Source organism: Seriola aureovittata, chromosome 10, assembly GCF_021018895.1.
Source record: "Seriola aureovittata isolate HTS-2021-v1 ecotype China chromosome 10, ASM2101889v1, whole genome shotgun sequence".
Lineage (NCBI taxonomy): Eukaryota > Metazoa > Chordata > Actinopteri > Carangiformes > Carangidae > Seriola > Seriola aureovittata.
Window position 1 is genome coordinate 26,799,307 of NC_079373.1, and position 27,601 is coordinate 26,826,907.

The 27,601-nt window shown below is 42.2% G+C and overlaps 4 protein-coding genes across 4 annotated transcripts; all 4 read left to right on the forward strand.

Annotated features, from left to right (window-relative positions):
- The first annotated feature begins 44 nt into the window (after nt 1–44).
- Nucleotides 45–2,130, forward strand: LOC130176873 (uncharacterized). The gene is made up of 2 exons (XM_056388268.1): nt 45–180; nt 714–2,130. Exons 1-2 carry the CDS (start codon nt 104–106, stop codon nt 1,744–1,746), a joined length of 1,110 nt encoding a protein of 369 aa, XP_056244243.1. The 5' UTR covers nt 45–103; the 3' UTR covers nt 1,747–2,130.
- Nucleotides 2,131–4,398: 2,268 nt separating this feature from the next.
- Nucleotides 4,399–7,263, forward strand: LOC130175785 (Fanconi anemia core complex-associated protein 24-like). Its single transcript, XM_056386327.1, has 4 exons — nt 4,399–4,623; nt 5,584–5,726; nt 5,825–5,980; nt 6,837–7,263. The coding sequence occupies exons 1-4, from the start codon at nt 4,521–4,523 to the stop codon at nt 7,086–7,088; spliced, it is 654 nt and encodes a 217-aa protein (XP_056242302.1). The 5' UTR covers nt 4,399–4,520; the 3' UTR covers nt 7,089–7,263.
- Nucleotides 7,264–9,868: 2,605 nt separating this feature from the next.
- faap24 (FA core complex associated protein 24) lies at nt 9,869–12,734 on the forward strand. The gene is made up of 4 exons (XM_056388174.1): nt 9,869–10,098; nt 11,060–11,202; nt 11,301–11,456; nt 12,315–12,734. The coding sequence occupies exons 1-4, from the start codon at nt 9,996–9,998 to the stop codon at nt 12,564–12,566; spliced, it is 654 nt and encodes a 217-aa protein (XP_056244149.1). The 5' UTR covers nt 9,869–9,995; the 3' UTR covers nt 12,567–12,734.
- Nucleotides 12,735–13,668: 934 nt separating this feature from the next.
- On the forward strand, nt 13,669–26,571 carry slc7a10b (solute carrier family 7 member 10b). Its single transcript, XM_056388173.1, has 11 exons — nt 13,669–14,042; nt 17,233–17,437; nt 17,813–17,964; nt 20,140–20,265; nt 20,348–20,501; nt 20,985–21,108; nt 21,484–21,587; nt 21,684–21,780; nt 22,693–22,842; nt 22,942–23,119; nt 23,710–26,571. Exons 1-11 carry the CDS (start codon nt 13,871–13,873, stop codon nt 23,838–23,840), a joined length of 1,593 nt encoding a protein of 530 aa, XP_056244148.1. The 5' UTR covers nt 13,669–13,870; the 3' UTR covers nt 23,841–26,571.
- The last annotated feature ends 1,030 nt before the right edge of the window (nt 26,572–27,601 follow it).

Consider the following 27,601-nt stretch of genomic DNA (forward strand, 5'->3'; position numbering starts at 1 on the left):
AGCGTGAGTTTACAGGCTGCAGACCCCCGACCAGGAGGAGCGTCAGGTAATCCACAGGTGGGTTCATCACATACCTCTCTCTCTGTTCACATAAAGAAGCACAATGACACTACATGAGGTTGTTTCTCCTCAGCAGCAGAACAGGAAGTCGAAGGCACCAACGTTACAAATGGAAACACGGTCAGTAACTGCAGCACTGTGGAGATTCGCCATTCACAACCATAGTTTATCACGGACAGATTATACGTACACGCGGGACGTTTTGTGACGTACTTGTGGTTCCTAACACGGCTCGTGCATTTCCGGTTTATTTGTTTACTTGAGGCAGAGACTTCTTGACAAGGTTAATTTAGGTTGATCAGATGTTCCCGGAAATGACTCTGTTTTTAACTGGGAATTAAAAAATCAACCCAGTATATATATATAATAGTAATTGTATTATTATGCAAAGAAACATAAGTTTTATTCAATATTTAAATCATGATTTCACGTATAAGTCCCTCTCAACTTGTGTTTATGTGGTTGGAAGGTGACTTCAGCAGAACAATAGATCAGAACCAACTGAGAAGAAATCTGTGGCGAGATCTCGCTTGTTTGTTGTTTAGCATCTGTGTTTCCTGCATTAAAACTGCTCTTACACTCAGTGTTTATATGATCATGCACTTAACTCTCTTCTCTGCTGTTTGCCTCTGTGTTTTCTTTTTCACATACAGTTGTTATGAGGCTGAGCTGCTGCTTCATGAGCACAACTATTCAAAGAGGCTCCTGACTGTGAAGGAGCAGCTGCAGGTCACGGAAAAGGAGCTGAAGCGTCAAGTACTGAAATGTGAGCAGTTCTTCCTGCAGCGCATCCAGTGTGAGCCGGAGATGATCCTGTTTTACACCGGCTTTAAAGACTACAACACACTCAAAGCGTTCTACTTGGCTCTGCAGCCGACACCAGAGACTCTTGGGAGTTGCAGTCACATGCTGCAGCTGAATAACACTGACGACGACACAGTGAACGCTGGCTTCCATACAGCCCGCCTGTGTTTGTTTGATCAGCTGTTCCTGTTCCTTTGCTTTGTGAGGCGGGGGTTTCTTCCTATTGATGTGTCTACACAGCTCCTCGTGTCGGAGGAAGTTGTGCAGATGACCTGGATAACATGGTGCCACTACCTGTTCTTTATGCTGGGGCCGCTGCCGATATGGCTGAGTAGACGGAGTGTAAACGAGCTGATGCCGCCATTCTTCAGAACGACTTTCGCCAAAACTCGAGTGGTGCTACACTTGACTGAGATCCAAGTCCAGCTGCCAACGTCCACAGTGAACTCGTCCCATCATAAAGGCTCCACAACACTCAAGTCTTTGATTGGCATCACGCCGTCTGGCTCCATCAGCTTCGTCAGCAGCTTCTACACAGCCGCCGTCTCGGATCAGGACGCCGTCAGGGAGTCGGGCATTTTAAACATCCTGGAGCCGGGTGACGTAGTGATGACAGACAAGAGCTTAGAGATCGAAGACCTCGATGTGATCGGTGTAGACCTCGTCAGCCTGAACTTCTCGGGGGCAAACAAACTCTTAAATGAAGACAACGTATCCCAAACAGACTTTGACCACTTGAAGATCCACATGGAGAGGGCGATCAGTCGAATCAAAGAGTACCACATATTTGATGACGTTGTTCCCTCTGTGCTTCATAGTTCAGTCAACCAGCTGTGGACGGTCTGCGCTCTGCTCACAAACTTTCAAGGACCTCTGAGTTAGTGCTGTGCACAGCTGCACAGGTAACTCAGACAGATAAACTCAGGTCGATCGAAACCCTGCTGTTTTTGAGAGGTGTTGATTCAACTTCAGAGCTGCAACGATTAGTCGATCGCCAGTCGTTTTAATGATCAATTGAAATAAAGTGAGAAATGCTAAACATTCTCAGGTTCCAGCTTCTCAAATGTTTCGCTGCTTTCGTCTGTTTCATGTCATAGGAAGTAGTTTTGGACTGTTGGTCAGACATGAAGACATTCTCAGCTCAGGGAAACTGCGATTGTGTTACAACAGAGTTTAAAATAAAGTGTTTAAAATACAGTTGTAAAAATATAAACTGTGTTTTCATATGAACAGTTATACTTGTTGATAAACTTTACTTAACAGTCATTTTTCAAGTATTTTCTCTTTTCCACGTATAATCGTACAATTGGGACAAAACATTTGTTCAAACAGATCGGTTTTGACATTTCTTACACAAAACTATTAATTGATTAATCTGCTGCTTTATTTATTTATTTATTTATTTATTTGATTAATCATTAGTTGCAGCCCTGGTTAACTTGATCATTAGTCTTTAGGCTGCAGTTTGTTGAGTTGTTGAACTGCATTGTGTTTTACTGACAGGTGTTTCTGTGAAGGAGCCTGGCCTCATTGATATAAATGGCAAAATAATAGAAACAAAAACTGAACATTATAACCTCCACAAAGGATTTATCACAGGACTGTCTGCATTAGTCGGTATTAGTCTTTGTTAGGGGAATCTAATAAACTGGCAAATTAGTGTATATCAGATAAGTTTTTACAAATAAAATGTTATAATAAAATTATTCAAAATACATAGTTTTTATAAACATCATTACTTTTATAAAAGAGCTCGCTGTTCTTGTTGGGAGCTATTTTCAACAAGGGGTTCATCCTCGTGGTGCTTGGGTGAGTGTTCAGGAGCAGGGCGGTGTAAGTGGGACTGAGTCAAGATAAACTGGAGTGTGTGTTCATGGTAACGAAGCAGTGTGGCTCACTGCTGTGGTTTTTTAAATAGCTTTTGGAAACAATTGAGCTCAATGGCTCAGAGGAATAAGGCTGCAGATAAAATACTTAGCAGGAGACATTTTTTCATGTGATTGTTGACAATACACAAAATATAGAATAGCACCAGACTTCAAGGGGAAAAATAAGGTGGTGATGTAAAACAGAAGTTGAGGTTTTATATTCTTGATACATGGAGAAACGCGTCCTTCTTTTCCTAGGTAACAACGGATCCACCGACCTATCCCAGGATTACACTTTATAATGTTGGTATTGGGTTTCAGCCATAGACTGTATAAAAATGGACGTCGATGCCAGGTCTGGAAAATGAAGCTAATGCCTTTATGGTCTGACTCGCTAGTTTCAAGTTTTTTCTTGATGTTCATTTTTCAAATTATGATCCTATTTAAAAGAAAATAGACGTTAAAGCAGAGTGGCTTTGGGGCGTGGCTACCGCGTCATTGACACACCTGCCTGTTAATCTGGATATGAGGTCAGAGCGATGTCTCGGACATTTGACTTGACATTGTGTTTTCAGTTCATCAGTTAGCTCCAACATGTTGTTTACCTGAAAATGTCTTGTTCTGCGTTCAGTTGTGAACTTGAGGAACAAAGTGGTGTTACAAGATGAGACGGACAGTTCAGGACATCCAGCAACAGTTACACAGTGAACCTTTCTAAGACAATCTGCAGTCACTTATTTCTGCCCCATTGACCCCACCACTGTTCTGTTCAGAGGAATGCATTTTATCAAGAGTTGCTGTATATTGGGTAAACTTTAAATAAAGGGCTGATTTGTTTTAGCATTTGTTATTGTCCTTGATTTTTAGTTTTAATTCATATATATGTATTAGGTGAACCTGGATGAAACTAATGCAGTGTAATGGAACAGGCCTGCAGTAAATCCTCCTTCATGAGGATTATAATGTTCAGTATTTACTGAACCTGTTTGAGAAGTGTGTCAGGTGTGAAACAGCATTACATTTATTTTTGGCATTGTTGTCACACCATGAAACTATGGCAAGACCTTTGCAGATTTATCATTGACCATGTTTCACAGGCTTTGCTTTATCATTTGATCTTCAGACACCCCCCAAAAAAAGACACATATTTGATAATAAATTAATTAAAAATATTGGCCAAATTTTTCATCCACAAAACTAAATTCACAAACCAAAAACCATCTTTCATTGCTTTCTTGAAGGAAACTGAAAGATATATAGAACTCATTTATTTTTCTTTGAACAAAAAGGCTGTTGAAAATGTCTTTTAATATCTTAATGTAATGTAAGTTAATTTACCCCTGGTGCTTCTTTTATTTTTCTTTTCTTTCACTATTGCTTTTGTTGTTTGTTTTGTAAACTGTCCTCCTGTATATCTACTGTTTATCAATACAAAAAAATATAAATGAAAAAAAAGACACCAGACCGTCTCATTTAGGTTTAGATTGTCTCAATACCTAAGTAAAGGCACTTAATATACAAACATTTACAAAATAAATACAGGTATTGTGAGGTTTTAGTGTTAATGTGGAGGGTGCAGTTCCCCTCCCGTCCTCTCGGGGAGCGACATGGAGGCGCGTGTTCTTCACATGGATCAACTGAAGACGGGAGGAAGAGATATGACGTCACAGTCAGCGACAGTTGATGTTGTGAGCGCGGCTGCACGGACTAACGGTCAATACAACACGATCCCGAGAGCGTTTGATAAAGATGAACCGTATCCAGTGACGTGCAGAGCGGGAAAGCAGCATGGAGACCAAAGCTCCCGCGCTACTGAACGCGGTTCCTCCTCACGGACACGTTATTGTCAGCGAGAAGTGGAGAAACTCGTCCCTCATCCAAAGCCTGAAGGGTAATTATTCATTATAATTATTTTTATTTTATGTCACAGTTCAATGTCAACCTCTTAGAGCGTAATGTTAGCTAGCGTTTGTTCTTTCTTTCTTTTTTTTGTTGCCCGGAAACAGCGAACTTTCAGGAAATGCCGTTTACAAAAATCTGTATTTAATGTTGTTTCGCTGTAAGAGAAAGTCAAACATTGTAGAATAAAACTTTGAATCATATTTGTTTTTAATAGGTGCGATCTTTGATTCGGCTCAGGTGCCATCAACTAAAAATGTCTCAATAATGTAATAAAAGTATTTTCTACAATCACTACCGGTTAGGTACTAGGAACATTTCCTAATATACAGTATATATATATTTAAATATATTTTTTGATGCTTTTAATACGTTTTTGAATTGAGTTCTGCCTGAAAGATAAACGTTAACATTCATATTCGTTGGATATTATGAAGTGTCTTTCCTCATTGATTTTTGAAATATATAATAATAATCTTCTTTTCTTTGCAAAACTACCTAAAATTGAAATGTATCAGTATAAAAAATATTATATTAAATATAAAAATATTTGCAGAGCTGATTAGGCTTTTTTGTTTATAAATTATTGACTCAAAATTGTCAGTCAACAAACTGATTCAAGTTCTCTGCTTTTCTAATGTGGATATTTGCTGGGTTTTTGTCTTTTGTGATGTTAATCTAAATATCTTTGTGTTCTTTGACTATTGATAGGACAAAACAAGCAATTTAAATGTCAGTTTGATTTTTGAAATTGTGCTTTATTTTTATTTTTATAAAAACAAAAAACTAATTCGTAAGATTTTATGAATCAAATTGAGAAAATATTAGTTTCACCCACAAATAAGTGAAATAGCTGATTGGAAAATGAGATGTTGTCATCTCTGTGTTGAGGAATCTTACCGTCTGAATGTGGAGAATCTTCAGTCATGAACAGGTCGAACTTCTGCCGCAGGTGGAGGTGTGAAAATCCTCTTTGAGAATGAGCTTGGTGTGGCAGATTTCCACCTTGCTAACAAAATCTGCATCCTGTATGTGTCTGAGTGCGACATCATAGCAGCAAACAGCTACAAGAGGAAACTGGTCCGCTATAGAAATGTGAGTGTAATGAAGAAAAATGGCTGACAAAGCGTTTATTCTAAAAGCTTCTCTGCGTTGTGCCGCCTGTTCTGAACTGTCTCCCTCCTGTTTTATAGGCCAGCAGCAGTTTCCAGAAGCTGGTGTTGGTGGAGAACACCAGACTGAGTGAGCAGTACTTGTCTATTGTGCAGAAGTTTGTGGTGTTCGACCTCGGCCTGACTCTGCTGCCGGTCAGTGGGCAGAGCGAGGCCTCGCAGCTCATCACTCAGATCGTAAGTAATGAAGATTATTCAACACTATAGACCCACAAAACCTCCAGCCCCAGAAACACCTCACAGAAACAATTTATATATTTATATCATTTTTTGAGATTATTTTACTAGGCAGTCATCAAAAGGTAATCTTTTGTTGTCTCCATGTAGGACTAATTTAATATAGAAAACAATCCATTGTGCAATGGTGTGTAAATTCATTATAAGTATCACTATTATTATTATTATCATGACAACCGGCCTAATAGTGCCTGAATACAACAGTGTAAACAGCTGTTCCTGGTCTCTCTCTCCTCTCTCTCCCCCATAAAAACAACTTAGAGTGTAGGCCAGTGGGAAGCTGGTGAGGGATCACATCAGTTTTATTTTAAAGTTCTTAGTGCATATAAATTAAAACTATATAATTCTGCAAGGAATATTAAATTGATCTTAAGCAAAGGCTGAATCAGATGTGTGTTGGAAATCCCCCTCAGACTCTCCCAATTATTCAGGCTTCATAATTACATCATTCATTATTACAAAAGATAATTCTTTATTGAAATAAAAAAAAGAAACAAATCATTATATCGGTCGAACTGGTCACTGCCAGTCCTACCAGACAGGTTGAGAACTTTGATCCAGGCTACCAATTAATCTTCTTTCAATTTCAAAGACAATGAGAAAGACTGAAATCAACAGTATTCCTTGAAAACGTGCAGAAAATGACCCGTTCAGCTTTTGAGTTGTTTTGGTATAAAAGAGTCGAGCACAGATCTTTGGTGTAAGACTGGTGTCTTTAATCCTAAACGCCTCACAGCAGCCGAATCTGGTGCTGACACTGATTTTTCTTTTCCCAACCTGCTCTGATTGTCTCCAGGTCCACGGGGACAGCAGGGAGAACCCCTTCAGGAGGACGAGCTCCTCGCGGCTGTTGGACCCAGTGGTCCTGTCTCTCGTCCAGCAGGTCCCCGGGGTCGGCAGGGTCAAATCTCTGGCCCTGCTGCAGCACTTCTCTAGCATCCGGCAGCTCTGCAACGCTGCCCCCTCTGAGCTGGAGCCCATCGTGGGTCAGGCAGCTGCTCAGCAAATCCACAGCTTCTTCAACAAACCCAGTGCTGCTGGAACATGAAGCGCTCGTCACCTTCTCCTTTTGCCACTGACTCTCTGTCCCTGGTTGGTGGGCCAGCACCAAAAACCCTTTGCAGAAGCTCTTTGACTGTCATGGACGCTGACTCTTTATTTAAAAGACTGTAATTCTGTATAATTCTGTATATATGTAATAAAACAGCTGTGTTTTGAAAAGATTACAAACCAAGACACTGATTTGTTTACTGATTGATTCATTGTTTTAATTAATTGTTTCATAATTTTGGAGGCTCAATGGCAGACAGCTCTACTGCCACACACAACAATACACACACACATTGACAGACACACACAAGTGCAGTTGCTGCTCAAACTAATTAGACTGATTCAACTTCAGAGCTGCAACGATTAGTCGATCGCCAGTCGTTTTAATGATCAACTGAATTAAAGTGAGAAATGCTAAACATTCTCAGGTTCCAGCTTCTCAAATGTTTCGCTGCTTTCGTCTGTTTCATGTCATAGGAAGTAGTTTTGGACTGTTGGTCAGACATGAAGACATTCTCAGCTCAGGGAAACTGCGATTGTGTTACAACAGAGTTTAAAATAAAGTGTTTAAAATACAGTTGTAAAAATATAAACTGTGTTTTCATATGAAGAGTTATACTTGTTGATAAACTTTTCATTTTTCAAGTATTTTCTCTTTTCCACGTATAATCGTACAATTGGGACAAAACATTTGTTCAAACAGATCGGTTTTGACATTTCTTACACAAAACTATTGATTAATCTGCTGCTTTATTTATTTATTTATTTATTTGATTAATCATTAGTTGCAGCCCTGGTCAACTTGATCATTAGTCTTTAGGCTGCAGTTTGTTGAGTTGTTGAACTGCATTGTGTTTTACTGACAGGTGTTTCTGTGATGGAGCCTGGCCTCATTGATATAAATGGCAAAATAATAGAAACAAAAACTGAACATTATAACCTCCACAAAGGATTTATCACAGGACTGTCTGCATTAGTCGGTATTAGTCTTTGTTAGGGGAATCTAATAAACTGGCAAATTAGTGTATATCAGATAAGTTTTTACAAATAAAATGTTATAATAAAATTATTCAATTATTAAGATAAACTGGAGTGTGTGTTCATGGTAACGAAGCAGTGTGACTCACTGCTGTGTTTTTTTAAATAGCTTTTGGAAACAATTGAGCTCAGAGGAATAAGGCTGCAGATAAAATACTTAGCAGGAGACATTTTTTCATGTGATTGTTGACAATACACAAAATATAGAATATCACCAGACTTCACCGTTTAAGGGGAAAAATAAGGTTGTGATGTAAAACAGAAGTTGAGGTTTTATATTCTTGATACATGGAGAAACGCGTCCTTCTTTTCCTAGGTAACAACGGATCCACCGACCTATCCCAGGATTCATTACGAGAGCCTGAGGATTACACTTTATAATGTTGGTATTGGGTTTCAGCCACAGACTGTATAAAAATGGACGTTGATGCCGGGTCTGGAAAATGAAGCTAATGCCTTTATGGTCTGACTCGCTAGTTTCAAGTTTTTTCTTGATGTTCATTTTTCAAATTATGATCCTATTTAAAAGAAAATAGACGTTAAAGCAGAGTGGCTTTGGGGCGTGGCTACCGCGTCATTGACACACCTGCCTGTTAATCTGGATATGAGGTCAGAGCGATGTCTCGGACATTTGACTTGACATTGTGTTTTCAGTTCATCAGTTAGCTCCAACATGTTGTTTACCTGAAAATGTCTTGTTCTGCGTTCAGTTGTGAACTTGAGGAACAAAGTGGTGTTACAAGATGAGACGGACAGTTCAGGACATCCAGCAACAGTTACACAGTGAACCTTTCTAAGACAATCTGCAGTCACTTATTTCTGCCCCATTGATCCCATCACTGTTCTGTTCAGAGGAATGCATTTTATTAAGAGTTGCTGTATATTGGGTAAACTTTAAATAAAGGGCTGATTTGTTTTAGCATTTGTTATTGTCCTTGATTTTTAGTTTTAATTCATATATATGTATTAGGTGAACCTGGATGAAACTAATGCAGTGTAATGGAACAGGCCTGCAGTAAATCCTCCTTCATGAGGATTATAATGTTCAGTATTTACTGAACCTGTTTGAGAAGTGTGTCAGGTGTGAAACAGCATTACATTTATTTTTGGCATTGTTGTCACACCATGAAACTATGGCAAGACCTTTGCAGATTTATCATTGACCATGTTTCACAGGCTTTGCTTTATCATTTGATCTTCAGACACCCCCCAAAAAAAGACACATATTTGATAATAAATTAATTAAAAATATTGGCCAAATTTTTCATCCACAAAACTAAATTCACAAACCAAAAACCATCTTTCATTGCTTTCTTGAAGGAAACTGAAAGATATATAGAACTCATTTATTTTTCTTTGAACAAAAAGGCTGTTGAAAATGTCTTTTAATATCTTAATGTAATGTAAGTTAATTTACCCCTGGTGCTTCTTTTATTTTTCTTTTCTTTCACTATTGCTTTTGTTGTTTGTTTTGTAAACTGTCCTCCTGTATATCTACTGTTTATCAATACAAAAAAATATAAATGAAAAAAAAGACACCAGACCGTCTCATTTAGGTTTAGATTGTCTCAATACCTAAGTAAAGGCACTTAATATACAAACATTTACAAAATAAATACAGGTATTGTGAGGTTTTAGTGTTAATGTGGAGGGTGCAGTTCCCCTCCCGTCCTCTCGGGGGGCGACATGGAGGCGCGTGTTCTTCACATGGATCAACTGAAGACGGGAGGAAGAGATGTGACGTCACAGTCAGCGACAGTTGATGTTGTGAGCGCGGCTGCACGGACTAACGGTCAATACAACACGATCCCGAGAGCGTTTGATAAAGATGAACCGTATCCAGTGACGTGCAGAGCGGGAAAGCAGCATGGAGAACAAAGCTCCCGCGCTACTGAACGCGGTTCCTCCTCACGGACACGTTATTGTCAGCGAGAAGTGGAGAAACTCGTCCCTCATCCAAAGCCTGAAGGGTAATTATTCATTATAATTATTTTTATTTTATGTCACAGTTCAATGTCAACCTCTTAGGGCGTAACGTTAGCTAGCGTTTGTTCTTTCTTTCTTTTTTTTGTTGCCCGGAAACAGCGAACTTTCAGGAAATGCCGTTTACAAAAATCTGTATTTAATGTTGTTTCGCTGTAAGAGAAAGTCAAACATTGTAGAATAAAACTTTGAATCATATTTGTTTTTAATAGGTGCGATCTTTGATTCGGCTCAGGTGCCATCAACTAAAAATGTCTCAATAATGTAATAAAAGTATTTTCTACAATCACTACCGGTTAGGTACTAGGAACATTTCCTAATATACAGTATATATATATATTTAAATATATTTTTTGATGCTTTTAATACGTTTTTGAATTGAGTTCTGCCTGAAAGATAAACGTTAACATTCATATTCGTTGGATATTATGAAGTGTCTTTCCTCATTGATTTTTGAAATATATAATAATAATCTTCTTTTCTTTGCAAAACTACCTAAAATTGAAATGTATCAGTATAAAAATATTATATTAAATATAAAAATATTTGCAGAGCTGATTAGGCTTTTTTGTTTATAAATTATTGACTCAAAATTGTCAGTCAACAAACTGATTCAAGTTCTCTGCTTTTCTAATGTGGATATTTGCTGGGTTTTTGTCTTTTGTGATGTTAATCTAAATATCTTTGTGTTCTTTGACTATTGATAGGACAAAACAAGCAATTTAAATGTCAGTTTGATTTTTGAAATTGTGCTTTATTTTTATTTTTATAAAAACAAAAAACTAATTCGTAAGATTTTATGAATCAAATTGAGAAAATATTAGTTTCACCCACAAATAAGTGAAATAGCTGATTGGAAAATGAGATGTTGTCATCTCTGTGTTGAGGAATCTTACCGTCTGAATGTGGAGAATCTTCAGTCATGAACAGGTCGAACTTCTGCCGCAGGTGGAGGTGTGAAAATCCTCTTTGAGAATGAGCTTGGTGTGGCAGATTTCCACCTTGCTAACAAAATCTGCATCCTGTATGTGTCTGAGTGCGACATCATAGCAGCAAACAGCTACAAGAGGAAACTGGTCCGCTATAGAAATGTGAGTGTAATGAAGAAAAATGGCTGACAAAGCGTTTATTCTAAAAGCTTCTCTGCGTTGTGCCGCCTGTTCTGAACTGTCTCCCTCCTGTTTTATAGGCCAGCAGCAGTTTCCAGAAGCTGGTGTTGGTGGAGAACACCAGACTGAGTGAGCAGTACTTGTCTATTGTGCAGAAGTTTGTGGTGTTCGACCTCGGCCTGACTCTGCTGCCGGTCAGTGGGCAGAGCGAGGCCTCGCAGCTCATCACTCAGATCGTAAGTAATGAAGATTATTCAACACTATAGACCCACAAAACCTCCAGCCCCAGAAACACCTCACAGAAACAATTTATATATTTATATCATTTTTTGAGATTATTTTACTAGGCAGTCATCAAAAGGTAATCTTTTGTTGTCTCCATGTAGGACTAATTTAATATAGAAAACAATCCATTGTGCAATGGTGTTATGAAATTCATTATAAGTATCACTATTATTATTATTATCATGACAACCGGCCTAATAATGTCTGAATACAACAGTGTAAACAGCTGTTCCTGGTCTCTCTCTCCTCTCTCTCCCCCATAAAAACAACTAAGAGTGTAGGCCAGTGGGAAGCTGGTGAGGGATCACATCAGTTTTATTTTAAAGTTCTTAGTGCATATAAATTAAAACTATATAATTCTGCAAGGAATATTAAATTGATCTTAAGCAAAGGCTGAATCAGATGTGTGTTGGAAATCCCCCTCAGACTCTCCCAATTATTCAGGCTTCATAATTACGTCATTCATTATTACAAAAGATGATTCTCTATTGAAATAAAAAAAAGAAACAAATCATTATATCGGTCGAACTGGTCACTGCCAGTCCTACCAGACAGGTTGAGAACTTTGATCCAGGCTACCAATTAATCTTCTTTCAATTTCAAAGACAATGAGAAAGACTGAAATCAACAGTATTCCTTGAAAACGTGCAGAAAATGACCCGTTCAGCTTTTGAGTTGTTTTGGTATAAAAGAGTCGAGCACAGATCTTTGGTGTAAGACTGGTGTCTTTAATCCTAAACGCCTCACAGCAGCCGAATCTGGTGCTGACACTGATTTTTCTCTTTCCAACCTGCTCTGATTGTCTCCAGGTCCACGGGGACAGCAGGGAGAACCCCTTCAGGAGGACGAGCTCCTCGCGGCTGTTGGACCCAGTGGTCCTGTCTCTCGTCCAGCAGGTCCCCGGGGTCGGCAGGGTCAAAGCTCTGGCCCTGCTGCAGCACTTCTCTAGCATCCGGCAGCTCTGCAACGCTGCCCCCTCTGAGCTGGAGCCCATCGTGGGTCAGGCAGCTGCTCAGCAAATCCACAGCTTCTTTAACAAACCCAGTGCTGCTGGAACATGAAGCGCTCGTCACCTTCTCCTTTTGCCACTGATTCTCTGTCCCTGGTTGGTGGGCCAGCACCAAAAACCCTTTGCAGAAGCTCTTTGACTGTCATGGACGCTGACTCTTTATTTAAAAGACTAATTCTGTATAATTCTGTATATATGTAATAAAACAGCTGTGTTTTGATAAGATTACAAACCAAGACACTGATTTGTTTACTGATTGATTAATTGTTTTAATTAATTGTTTCATAATTTTGGAGGCTCAATGACAGACAGCTCTACTGCCACACACAACAATACACACACACATTGACAGACACACACAAGTGCAGTTGCTGCTCAAACTAATTAGACTGATTAACTCAGAGCATTTTTTTTAATGTTCACAGCAGCTTTACTGCAGATCAGCTTCTGTTAGGACACGAACATGTGTGTAGACATGTCTTGCTGTTTGAAAACATCATTGTTAGGTCACTCTGTCCAGTCCTCAGAGTTTCAAAGAGCTTTTTGAGAGACACCTGCAGTGACTGAGGTCAGTCAGGATAATTCTCTACAACACGAATGAAACTCAGAGTAACGTCCTCTGTAGAGATTAAAGTGTGTTGATGGATACGCACCAAGCAGCAGGAACAATCAACATTTCTTCAGGAATTTTCTAGTTAATATTACATTTTCTGAGAAGCTTGATACCTGAAAGAACTTTTTCTTCGACAGTTATTTAAACTGTTGCTGATTAATCGTCTGTCAGTGACTAATCAGTCCAGCTCTACTTGTATACATTACACAAATAAACATACAGTGTATAAGTAATTATACCAAGTACCACCTGAACCTATAGTCCAACATCAATCCCAAAAATAAACTTTGCTTGAATTTAATAAATAAATATTTTCATTCTAGTAAAATGTACTATGTTAATGTTAATGCTTGTAATAATAATAAAAATTATAAATAGCACTATTTTACATCGTAGTAGCCTATTAATAATTTTAGTTAACTAATAAATAGTTTTCTCATACGACCTTAAAAAACACGGAGTCACCTGAAGGACACTCGGACCTTTAAGCTGAAGTATAAACACTGGACCTGGAGGAGGTAAGAATGATCAGGACGGTTCCTCCTCCCGGTGCCCGTGAACGCATCACGCCGAGTCCTGGGTATTTAACATTCTACCCTGGACAGCGGCAGGTTGTTGCGCAAGCGCAGCCCATTCAGTCTGCATGAATACGGAGCGAGGAGAGGACAGGAGCACTGGGAGTACTGGGACTGGGAGGACACCAGAGGATCTGGACGGACCGGACCGGACCCGGGCAGGCGGACATGGATGGACAGAACGGCAGCAGCAGCATCTGCTCTCGGCCGCACGGCGCCGTGACGGACGACAAGAAGAAGAGGAAGAAGAAGGAGAAGAAGGAGGAGAAGGAGAAAATCCCCGACAGAGTGACTCTGAAGAAGGAGATCGGGCTGCTGAGCGCGTGCACCATCATCATAGGTGAGGCAGGAAAAACCAGAGCTGCCACTAGGAGCAGCTCTGGTTTTCACTTTATCACTGGAGAAGTTTTCAAAAACACGATAATGTCGTTTTTACTTCATTAACAGGCTTCATTAATCACCAACAAGTGTGAAAGTAAAGCTTGAACTCCTCAGCAGGAGGAAGGAGAATCTTACTTTAGTGTCTTTGGTGTTAAAAATGAGGGACTCCATGTTTGTTTGCATGTGGACTCACATCAAACTGAGCTGTAGTTGCTTCTGTGGCTGAAATACATGAAGTCCAGAGGCCGGCTGGTGGTCGAGCAGAAGGACATTGTCTGCTGGAGCAGAATGAACAGCAGGGACCTTTAAACACACCTCCGCTCAGTAAATAGGAGCATCATCCAGGCCGGGTGGAGGGGGAGGCCTGCGGGGAGGCCGGCTGCACCACCCTGCTGTCAGAGAGGTGACAGGCTGGTTCCTCAGACCTCAATGCAACAAGTCTGTTCTGCAGGTTTTCCTCTAAATAACACTTTTTAAATGTTTAAATTCATTATTGTTTTGTTTCCACGTGTATTCACTCTGCCAGGTTTTTAACTAGAGCTGAAACAATGAATTGATCAGTGTGAAAAAGTTTGAGCTCAGCTGGTGTTAGAAGATGTGTCGAGCAGATACCTGAGGCTCTACTCAACATGAACAGTGTTTAACTTAGTTTCCAGGTGGAAGCTGTCATGGAAATTTATGTTTAAATTAATAACTTTTTAACGTTTTAATGTTTAATATTGAATTTCTAATATGTCATAAGTCAGATTTAATTATACAGCCCGATATTTGCCTCTCTGTCGTTAGACCCTCGAATCGGACATGCCCAAACAAACAAGTAAAAAACAGGAAATCTACAATATTAAAGCTCCTCCAGTGTAAAGGTCTGTGTCCACGTGTAGTGTGATTATTGATTATAGATCAGCTCTAGCTTCTATATTAATACTGTGAAAGTATCAAAGCCTCAGTCCACAGAGAAATGCACACAGCCTGTATTCAGAAACTGAGCCTTAAAACCAGCCGTCAGGACTTCTGGAACTTTGTGATGTCACAACGAAGCAGTCACCAAGCCCCGCCCCAAGCCCCAGTATCAGTCTCAACTGTGCTCGTGGTTTTAAAGCTGGGTTTGAAGCTGGTGGTGTTGTATATTTTTCTCACACAACAACCTCTCCTACTCATCTCCATCTCCTCTGGATCCTACTTGGGCTGCAACTAACGATCATTTCCATCCATCCATCCATTTTTCCTCAACCTACCTGAGGTCGGGTCACGGTGGCAGCAGGTCAGGCAAGGTAATCCAGACGATTCTCTTTCCAGCAACGTTTTCCAGCTCCTCCTGGGGGATCCGGAGATATATAATCTCTCCAGTGACACGAGGAGACGGAGGACATGAGGAGATTAGAGGAAGGAGTGGTCCGGCTGGAGCCGTTACATCACGACTTGAGGATAACGCGTGCAACTTAACCACATCGCCATCAGGAAGCTACAGAACAAACCATTTCTGTTCATCCAATGAACGGACAAGTTCGTTTTTGGTTTACGTTTGCGTTTCTGAAAATGGCTGGACACTTTAAGAGCAGAAGATCATTTCAGAGATCAAAAATGGCGAAACGATTTCGACTGTAGCCCAAGCTAACGCATACTTCATTATTATTATTGCGCCACCTATTGGACAATTAGTATAATTTTTTTAGTGGCTGGAATCTGCAACCAATCTGGCAATTTCAGTGAGTTTTTGCTGCAGGAACACGTCTAACAGAGAAAAATAAGAAGAGATATTAATAATAATAATATTAACAGAACAAAAACAATAACAAGATTCATGAATAACAAACTGGTTTCTCTGTCTTTGGTGTGTAATGAGCATTTCCACCTCACGATGCCACTCGTGTGCGACTTCAGACCTCAAGTGTAAATGCAGCTAATGAGCTGGCTTTTTGGCAGTTGAAGGATACAACAATCCTCGGGGGGGGGGGGCTGGGACTTTCTCGGTGCAGGTTTGGGCTAACTGGGTCACAAACCTTCCTGCCCTGGCTCGGCTCGGCTGTTGTCTCTCGCTGAAGGCGGACATTTTTGCGAAAATCCCTCTTCAGAACAAGAGAAATGTCCTGTGTGCAGAATGCTGAAGCACCTTTCCATTCACAGGGAGACAGGGGCAGAACAGGCTGGCTGCCGGGCTCCGACGCTGGACCGGGCTCGGCATCAGGAGTCATGTGTCGCTACATTAAACTAAAACCAGTTTCTTTTCTGGACCTGAATCTCCACCTCACCAGTATGTGTTTTGTGTTTTTTTTCCCCCACTTCTGTGGAGCAGCAGGAATAAACGGAGGTGAATCGGTCACTTCCCACCTCTGAAGCCTGGAGTGGATAATTTATGTCTGGTTATGTAATGGCTGTCTGTGCCACTTGGCTGCCTCCTGCCGTGCTACTGGTAGCGCTGTAGTCTGAATGTGTCGGATGTGCTGGTACTCTACACTGCATACTGAGGCTCTGGGCAGGAGGGATTGTCCCGGCCTGAGTGATGGCCTTTACCTCCTTCTCTAACTCACTCTGTTATAGAGCTCTTTGTGTTTTAATGCCCTCTGTATAGAGTCAGAGGGGAACAGTCTGGATTGTGTGACCGGGGGTTGCTCAAGAGTCTCAGCGGGTCACCGGTGGTTTTAATGTCGGAGATGATCGACGCTGAGACGTGCCAGACGAGTCACACGTGAAAAGCATGTGTAACGTGCACGTGGTGAAGTTATAACCTGTAACTTTCCCACATTAAAACGTCTAAAAACGACTCGACCTGTGTTCTACATGTTGTGAGTCGTGTTCTTCTCCAACAGCAGAAATCTGTGATTTTAGTCACGGTAACGTTCGTCCGCTTCATTTGGTCGCATGTTGATGACATCATATCCTTTGTGATGATGAGTTTTAAGTCACTAATAATGTACAACATCCTTATAACAATAGCATAATATAATATTGTCACATATTTGCGTGTACATGTACAGCAGACAGTATAATCATCCTATTATTAACCATCCTGATAATCACTATTATGTAACACAGCTGGGAGCCGGCTGCTGAGGAGAGCCAGGTGAAGTGATCACACGTATGTCACACCTCAACAGGTGGGAAGACCCTGTTATTAATCAACCTCACACCTTTCTCCTCCCTGTCCTCAGGGAACATCATCGGCTCCGGGATCTTCATCTCTCCGAAGGGGGTCCTGGAGCACTCGGGCTCGGTGGGTTTGGCGTTGGTGGTTTGGTTACTGGGAGGATGCATCGCCGCCTTGGGCTCCTTATGCTACGCTGAACTGGGCGTCACCATCCCCAAGTCTGGGGGGGACTACTCCTACGTCACGGAGATATTCGGTGGACTGATGGGGTGAGTAAAGAGGAAAAAGAAAAACCTCAGTGATTTCACATGTGAGGCATTCAGGGCCCGTGGGTTTTTTGGACGTTACATGTGAAGCACATGTGGAAACAACATATCTAATTTGACCCATGATGATAAATATGAAGCTCTCGCCAGCAGCCGGCTAACTTAGCTTAGCACAGAGACTGGAAACAACAAGCCTGGCTCTGTCTAAAGGCAACACGAGCAAAATAAGTGTATTTTCTATAATGTTGGAACTTTTCCTTTAACAATGAAAAGTTGAACTCAATTAAAATGACAGAAAAGTCAAATGTAAATGTTTCAGGTTTTTCCACCAGTTTTTTTGTGTCTGAATTATAACAAGTGTTGTTGTTGAACGTCCAGGTTTCTCCTGCTGTGGAGCGCCGTCCTCATCATGTATCCGACCACGCTGGCCGTCATCGCCCTCACCTTCTCCAGCTACGTCCTGCAGCCCGTCTTCCCGAACTGTGTCCCTCCATACATGGCAACACGGATGATGTCTGCCACCTGTCTCCGTAAGTGACTCCGCTGCATTAAAAACGCTGTATGTGTAATGAACAGGAGTGTGGTGCGTTCAGGTACAGACAGGAGCCATGGCAGCTCCACTGCTGCTCTAATGCGGCTGCAGTTTGGAGGGAGGAAGCGTCTTGCTGCTGAGTGTCTCTCAGAGCATTTGCATCTTTCATGAAGGATGACATGTCGTCTTGCCGTCGCTCTGAGCTTTTCTCCGTCGTCACCATCACTACACCACAGGTCCGCTCCTCCGGCACGTCTCTGAGAGGGGAAGTGGTCACGTGTAAAGTTTCTCTTATGTAACTGCAGCCTGACGCTTTTTAAAACCTTTTTTTATGGCTGCAGTAAAAAATGCACAGCGCCCTCGGGGGAGGGAGGGGTGAGGGAGGGGTGAGGGAGGGGGGGGGAGAGCGGGGCGAGAAGACGGGACAAGGGGGAAACGTTTTTGGTTTCTGTGGTTTGGAAAATAAAAAGACAATTACTGCTCCTGAAAATCCAAATATATTTAAAAATTTAAAATTAAAAGACGACTTTGATCATTGAACAAAAAGAATTCAGAAAAATACTCTTTAATATTTAATATTAATGAATGCTGCTTTAAATATAATGAAACAGGAGTGAAGATGCTTTCGCTGCACTTACAGTATATCGAGCTTATTTCTCTTAACATCTTTTTCACAGTCATGCGTTTTTTACACAACATGCACACACTCACACGCTGATGTTACATTAGAGGGAAATTCCAGAGACACTTCGACATGCGGTCAGGAAGAGCCGGGACTCGAACCGGCGAGTCCCAGTAAAAAAGTGGAGGTAGAGAAGTTCCAGAACCTTTACAACATGTACAGCAGGATCTGAACAGCTAACCAAAGGCTGGAAGGTGACTTGTCCCGCTCTACGACTTCATTCATCTCAGCCTAACCATGAAGTACATGCAGATTTTATGAAGGATTCTGCAGCAGAGCTCCTCTAAAATTTAGACGCTCATATGAAAAATAGATTTGCTACGCTGCAGGAGGAGTGTAAGGACGAACAGATTGCGACAGGGCCGGCAGACTTCCCGGAGGATGTGTTGTACAGCCCTGAGCTGACGTTACACTGGTCATCGTGGACCTGTCATGCTGCCTAATTGCTTGGTGTCTTGCCTGAGAGCACCTGCACCGAGCGCCATTAATCCACAGCCGTCAGTCGGACCGGTGAGTGAATAACGTCCGGCCGACGAGGTGAAACGGCGGGACTTCAGCGTGTGACTCCTCGCCTCTGACACCGTCGTTCACGCTTGTTTTTTTAGAGCTGGATGCTGAAATGTGAGCAATGCCTCCTCTGGTGGGGGGAAGGAGGGAGGTGGGGTTGGTGGGTGGGTGGGTGGGTGGGGGTGGGGGGGTTGCCTTGCCACGTTTTGTTTGCCCCTTCGCGACGGAAGTGTTTTTGTTTTGTGGGGCTGACAGCTCGTCTTTGTGCCGGAGAGCAAGGCCACCATGAGAGCGAGCGGGGCAAAGCCGGTGACAATGATGGACGAGGTGAAACAATCGTCCCCCTCCCTCCCTCGCCCGTTTCCCACATTCCTGCCTCCCATGGCAACGGGCAACTGCCGCCCACCACCGGCAACGACACCGGCACCGGGACCCCAGTGTAGGGATGGAGGGATGTCGATTTAAAGGAGCACTCCCCCAATTTTAAATGTCAATGCCTGTGAGATCAAAGTCGTCTGAGTTTTACCGAGTCTGACAAAGTAACGCTGCTGATGTCATAGTGATGTCATCCGATTTATCTCAGTTCCTATGTAACAGAAAGCCTGAGTTACAAACTGGAAGTGTGCATTAAGGGTTGGTGCATTATGGGAAATGTAGGATCCCCCTCACTGAATCAATACGGTGAAAGTTTCAAAGCTCTCAGTCAACAGAGCAACGCACTGGCAGAACATTTGGTAGCCATGACCTTGAACTTTGACCTTTCACCCCCAAAATCTAATCACCTCATCTTTGAGTCCAAGTGGACATTTGTTCTAAATTTGAAGAAATTCTCTCAAGGCGTTACCAAGATATCGCATTCACAAACGAACGAACGAACAGACGGACGGACAACCGTAACAATAACACTACATTATTGATCAATCAGATTGATCAGGTGCTCTGTCCCTGTGCCTGTGAGTGTGATCTGAGGTCTGTGTGTTGCAGTGCTGCTGACCTGGGTGAACTGCTCCAGCGTCCGTATGGCCACCAGGATCCAGGACGCCTTCACTGTGGGGAAGCTGATGGCTCTGGGTCTCATCATTGTGGTCGGCCTGGTGCAGATCTGCAACGGTAAATCCTCACAGCCTGCGGCCTGAAGGGAAAAAAACAAAACAAACCGAAACATCACTCAAACATGTGATTTATCTCCCAGGGAACTACGAGGCTCTGACCCCACAGGTGGCCTTTTCCCTGGACAGGACGCCGTCGGTCGGGCAGATCGCTCTGGCCTTCCTCCAGGCGTCCTTCGCCTTCAGCGGCTGGAACTTCCTCAACTACGTCACGGAGGAAGTGGTCGAACCCAGACGGTGAATATTTAACGCTCCGCAGTCTCCTAACGTCTCCCAGTGCTGTAACGGTGCATCTTTACCTGTTTCTTTGTTCTGCTCGTCGCCGTATTCGTGGCATTTTGGGCTTTTTCAAGTTCAGTTTTTGTCTAAACAAAGTCTTAAGTTTTGGTCTTCAGCTGTTACACCTTCTCTTTTCTGTGATTTGCCAAGTCGTCAGTGCTCATTATTTCCTGTTTTTACCCCCATACATTCTGTAAAGCATCATGTTCATTTCCTTTCTTTTTGGAGGGATGGAGTGAAAACAATGAACTTTACTGTCTCCTGATCAGAAACATCAATATTTGATATTTTCATGTTTGTTTTAATTTCTAGTTCCTTTGATCAACTTTCATGCTTGTTTGATTGTATTTTTTTTTGGTTTCATCTGTGTGTGTGTGTGTGCGCGCGTGTGTGTGCGTGTGCATGTGTGTGTGTGTGTGTGTGTGTTGTGGCCTCGGTCAGGAATCTACCTCGTGCCATCTACATTTCCATTCCATTGGTGACCTTTGTGTACACGCTCACCAACATCGCCTACTTCTCCTCCATGTCGCCCGAGGAGCTGCTGTCGTCCAATGCCGTGGCTGTAGTGAGTAACGTGTCCGAACCTGAGTCTCATTTGTGCTTCATCTTGTGCGTGACGAGCAGGAGCAATGCAAGCAGCCAGTCGGAGGTCAAAGGTCGGAGGTGATAGCAGATGAGACACATACAGAATATAATGCAGCATTAGCACACTTTCTTACCTACACGAAAGAGCGATGAAATGTGTTGCTCAGCGTTCCTTAAAACTCCAACCTTTAGGACGTCTTAGACGAGGCTCGGGCCCATATTCAATAATATCGAGATATCACAATATTGATCACTGACCGACCTGTCCGTCATCGGAGGTCTCGATTCTGGAACCACCCAGACCCGATCCAGATCTGTACCCGTCACTGATTCTGTCTGTCGTTCTGCTGCTCAGACGTTCGGGGAGAAGCTCCTGGGGATGTTCTCCGTCATCATGCCCATCTCCGTGGCTCTGTCCACCTTCGGAGGGATCAACGGTTACCTGTTCACCTCCTCCAGGTGAGCTCCGCCTCTTCTGCGCGCCTCCTCACGCTCTGACAGTTGTTCCTGCTCCGACCTGGCTGCTGACGGTCTGTCCGGTGTTTCCGCCTGCAGGTTGTGTTTCTCGGGGGCCAGAGAGGGTCACCTGCCCAGCCTGCTGGCCATGATCCACTATAAGAACTGCACACCCATCCCTGCTCTCCTGGTCTGCGTATGTACAGGCGCACCTCCTTTTCTTTCACACTGTAGATGCTTCAGTTAGTTTCCTGCTCCGGGAAATGTTTGGTAGTTTTCATCTGACGGTGAGACACAAAATTGGACACGTCTGCCAATAGTTGAGAAAAAGAAGTTTGCTGGATCATAAATTAAAATGACTACAGTATTATTACAGAAGCCGTAATGACACGATTTCTCCAGAGGGATCAGGAGCCGGGTTTCCATTTCAGTTTTACACAAAATAGAGGCAATCTCCTTTTTCCGAAAAGTCGACCAAACACGACTGCAAATGGTCTGTGTTTCCCAGCATCTGTTTCTGTTCAAAATCCACGTGTTTCCATTACTTGTTTTAAAATAAGCCATTTCAATTTCCACCTTAAGCAGGTAAATGGAAACGCACCTTGTGAGGGATCCGCTTATCTTGTTCCTCCACCACAATGTCATTGCAGAACTCAACATACATGTAATCTTACATAGTTTTTAGAGTGGCGCTCCACTCCTCCAGTCGGGGCGCTAACAAGAGACGGATATTTACACAAATGGCTGAGACATAAACATTTCAACTTTTAGTCCCTTGTCTGGGTTGAGCTCTAAAAACACTGGATCCTACGTTCCCTGTTTTATTATTCTGCTTTCATGTCGTATTGGAATTATTTTAGTTTCAAATATCGGCCTCATCAGTGCTCCATGATACGGAAGTGCCTGACAAACAAACCCACATTTAATGGATGCAGTGTTTGACAGTCAATGTGCAGAATTTGAATCTTCACAGGTCTTAAGGACGTGAACGTTTGTAAGTCGACTGTCGGCCTCAAAATACTTTATCCAGCTGTTTGAAGAGTCGCTGAGCAGCTCCACTCCAGTAGGTGAACAGATGTAAAACTGGGGGCCTTGCTGTGTTTTGCAGTGCACCGCCACCATCGTTATACTCTGCATCGGAGAAACACACAACCTGATCAACTACGTCTCCTTCATCAACTACCTGTCTTACGGCGTCACCATCGCGGGTCTGCTGTACTACCGCTGGAAGAAACCCAACCTGTACCGACCCATCAAGGTACGGAGAAGTGATGCGTCATCACGTGCAACTCAACTATTTTTTTATTTAATGTGTAAATCATGGGTTATTGTAAACTTTGATCTGTGTTTTCTTCAGGTGAACCTGCTGGTCCCTGTGTGTTACCTGATGTTCTGGGCGCTGCTGCTGGGTTTCAGTCTGTACTCGGAGCCCGTGGTCTGCGGCGTCGGTCTGGTCATCATGCTTACCGGCGTTCCCGTCTACTTCTTGGGTGTCCATTGGAAAGAAAAACCAAAGTGTATCTACAACTTCATTGGTGAGTCTTGTTTGAGGAAGTCCGCTTTAAGGTTTCTGGGTTTCTGCACCAAATTCAACTAACTTTCTAGGACTTCGGAGCATGTAGATAACTGAACGGGCCCAGGAGCCCGGGGGGTGAGGGGCCCTGGGCCAAAGCCTCTGTATGAAGTGACTTATGATATTTCATTTTTGAAAGTCATAGCGCCCAATTCAGACCGACTGCGTAACAATGATAGACTGTCCCATTTTGAAGGCTCCTTCAAATGCGGCCTTTTTTTCTGGTCTGCGGCGGCTATAAAGACCGGCATCTTCGTAGACCGAGTCCTCCGAAGGTTGCGGCCCCTGAATTGACGCACAGCTAAAGAGAAAATGATCTCAAATAAACTCTTTCAGTTTTGGGGCCCATTGTCTCACAATCCATCCGTACCTGAACCCGCGTAAGAAGTTCTAACTAAAGTGACTGTCTGCTGCAGGTGAATGAAATCTAAGACTTTCTAAATCCTCTTTTTGAGGGACCTGAATCCAGTTCGCTTCAAGACCTGCGGAGACTCTTGGGTTTGGATTCAACACTGCTGATGAATAACTCTTGTGACTTGTGTGTTCCTGCAGAGCGGGCGACGTACGTGGGCCAGAGGTTGTGTTTCGTGGTCTTTCCTCAGATCGACCCCATCGAGGTCGCCACGCCCTCAGAATGGACTGACCGGTCATCAGGCAGGAGCAGTTTGTCTGCCAACTCTTAAAACTCTTTTCTGAAGATATGAAGATCTTTTTGTTTTTATTCCGTCACTGTGTTGAGCCCAGACACCTGTTTCCTGGTGCGGGAGCTACCTGTCTGACCTTTGACCCTTCTGAGACTCTGGTTCTTTCCCTACAGTGGAGTGGAAACTCCTGCTCCTCTGCGCGGGGCTGCCTGCACTTTTTATTTTTCTCCCTCTTTTCTACTAAGTCGTCAGATACAACAACCTAATGCCAGCGGTGTCACACTGTGAAGATGACTTTTATATTTTATTTGTTTCTTCTTCTGTAACGCGACAGAACTCTGACTGACTGCTGTTATTTCCTCTGAGTGTTGCTGGTGTTTCATCGTGCCTTCAGGCCTTTTCACACCGAGTCCCAAACCAGTCCACAGTCAGGATCCTGACCACAAAGAGAAAACATGTCTGGTGCAAGTTCTTCCACTAAATAGTTGCAAACACTAAGTCGTAAAAAAGTGAGCGGACAGTCGAACATTCGCTGCTCTAACAGCCTCCACTTCTCTGGTTTCACTTTTTCCTTCACTGGAACTAAGCACATTTTCTCAGGTAGCTCTTTTTCCTAATAAACTGTATATAATGCTGATGTTTCACCAACTTCTTCTTAAAAACAAAAAAAGTTCAGATAAGAGGTAAATAACGAACACTCACTGTCCTTATCCTCCTTCCTAGAGGAAGAAAAACAGTTTTCAAGGTTTCTGCAGCGTTCACAATTATATTTAAGACGTTTTCAACGCCACATAAAAAGACTTTTAATACTTTAACATTATTTATTAATGATGTTTTATTGACACCTACTATCTCTCAGCTTCCCAGCTGTATGTAACATTAATTCTTAGTAAATTAATTAATGAACTAACCTGAGATGAACCAATATAAGTGGCACAAAATTAATGTATAGATAAACCAATTACAGATAATTGATTCATTTCATTTTTGCGTTAAAAATTGAACAGTTCAGTCCACTGTCACCACAGTTCCACCTTTAATTTCTAAGTGTTTAGCGTCGTCCAGCAGCCTGAAAACACTCACAAAAACTTATGATGTACAAGAATCTCACTGTCTGAAGGCCGGCAAGAAAAATTCAAGACCTTTGCAAATAAAATATTAAAGCTCCTCCAGTATAAAGGTCTGTGTCCATGTGTAGTGTGATTATAGATCAGCTCTAGCTTCTATATTAATACTGTGAAAGTATCAAAGCCTCAGTCCACAGAGAAATGCACACAGCCTGTATTCAGAAACTGAGCCTTAAAACCAGCCGTCAGGACTTCTGGAACTTTGTGATGTCACAACAAAGCAGTCACCAAGCCCCGCCCACCTGGACCCACCATCCAAACCTTGCAGGATTTGGTTTCTCTGAGTGTTTTTACCTGAAATCTACCTGAAAGGCTCAGAGCCTTTTAATGAACATGTATTACTTTTGTGCAGGACGTTGGGACTTGGTGTGAAAAGGCCGTTACTGGAGAAAATGTATATTAAAATATTGTTTATTAACTGATTCACTATATTAGATTTTAATATATGTTTGCCTTTTGCTTAGTTTTTTTTTTCTTTTTTTGCATTTGATTATTCGAGAAGCACTTTGGTCTTCTGTCGTCTCTTCACTTTACGAACTGTGCTCCTCTCTCACCTGTACACAAGCCACACCCCCTGAGAGCGAGGACCAGCTGACGCTCGTTAATCTGTTGTTAACACAGTAGTCGTGTTCACGTCACCCGCCGCTGCTTCTCTCACCTCGGACCACATCACTCTGGTTTGCTGTAATTAGCTGATTTACTGACACTGTGATTGTAATCAGACGTAGAAAGACTTTGTTTTTTGTCTAATTCTAATGTGTATGAAGTCATGATGGTGCAACAAGAGACAGAACCGGTTCTTTTTACAAACAATGTCCATGTCGTGACACTTGAATGAATAATTCTGACTCTGTAACGTCTGATTTTATGAGGCACATAATACTTTGTAGGTGTCACCACTGACGTGTTTTACTGCCAGTTTTTTTTGTACTATTAGTACAAACACCTTTGATTGGACATATGTGTAAAAACAACCAGTTAAGCACTTAATATCCTAAATTTGACAAATCTGCATCTCTGCTGTAAATATTTCAGATATAAACTTCAACAGTTGTTACGAGCGGTTTTGAACGAAAACTTTCCTCACAGTGTTCTGTTTTTACAGTTTGTATTTTATAGAAAATGACACGACACATGCACCATCACACGTCCGTCCCACTCCGACTCACTGCCAGTGTTTTGGTTTAATGATCTCTCTCTCTCTCGTTACCTTGGTGCATCGGCGGCTCTCTGTGAAATCAAGTGTTTTTACTGACTTACTGTTGTCACTGTTTGTTTCTGTATCACATGCTTCGTCTTTATTTCACCTGCCTCTGCTCGGATGTAGAGACTCTGTATTTTAATATTGTGATTCACAGTACAGTTGATGCCCCCCCCCCCCCCCCCCTTGGGATGTGAGGCGACACGTCTTCAAGAATCCTTTGCTCCAGCACTTCTAGATACAGTAATCACAAAGTATTGATCACTGTATCGGTTTTCTTCAGTGTGTAATTGTTTTCTACAGCGCGTCTGCTTTCTCACATATCGTAGATCTTTGCTGTGACAAAAGTCTTGGCACCACTTTCTGTTCAGGTAGCATTTATAAAGTGTTTATAAGCTGTAGTTAATAGCTCTATTACTGTTGAATAAATCATTTAGAATGACTTTTGGGTTGCCAGGTTGTGGAAAATCCTCCTTCAGCAGACACTTTTTTATAATCCAAGTGATAATAGAGGGATGGGCCGTTTGACCATCTGTGGGATGGATTACTGCAGAACCTTTTATTAAGGATTTATTAACATTTCTAGGGGACATTGAAACTCTTTGTTAATGACACACTTGATGACACACTTGATGACATGGAGGCGTCTAGCTAGTGTCAAAGGGTCAAACAGGAGGATGATTTTCCTCAAACTGGCAACACACAAGTTGTTCTTATTAATGGTTTATAAACAGCGACTCACAAAGAGTGAGGGTGTTTCATTACATGGAGTTTTGGTGAATTTTCCTCTGTTTTTGTCACAATACAGAAAGTTGTAGTATCACAGTGGAGTCAGGGACCTGCACCTCGCTCCTAACAGAAACAGATCTGCTCCTACAGGGACTTGACCTCTGACCTGTACAGGTCAGAGCCTCTGGTTATAATGTGGTAGTAAAACAGTCTGACCAGTAGTGGGCGGTGTTTTGAACATGTAGCATCCACGCTTGCTGGGTGGCATCCTCTCCTCCTGACTCCTGTGGCAGAAACCACCACTGAAGAAGAGCAAGAGGTTGAGGAAGAGAGGTATGTACCTGGAGGAGAGAGAAGAAGAAGAAGAAGAAGAACCATCACGAGTCCAGCGCTCAAGAATGCGAGTTTGTGGTTGATGTGGCTGGGTCTGTTTCTATTGCTTTCAACGATTCACCAGCTTTTCCACATCAGCCGAGCATGAAAACTTTTTGTGATATTTTTGAATTTTTTTTTGTGCAAAATTAAAATGCACATAAAAACCCATAAACGCTCTGTAGTAATGGGACACTGTAGAACGGAGCCATCTTTAATATTTTAATAACATCTGTGAAAAGACCCAAATGTGGATTAATACGCTGCTGAAATGCACCATGGAAGTTGTTCACAATTAAAAAAAATATAGAAAAACTTTAGCTTTATTTTTATGTGTGTTGGTAAGGATGGACCTTTTTCTTTAAATCCGA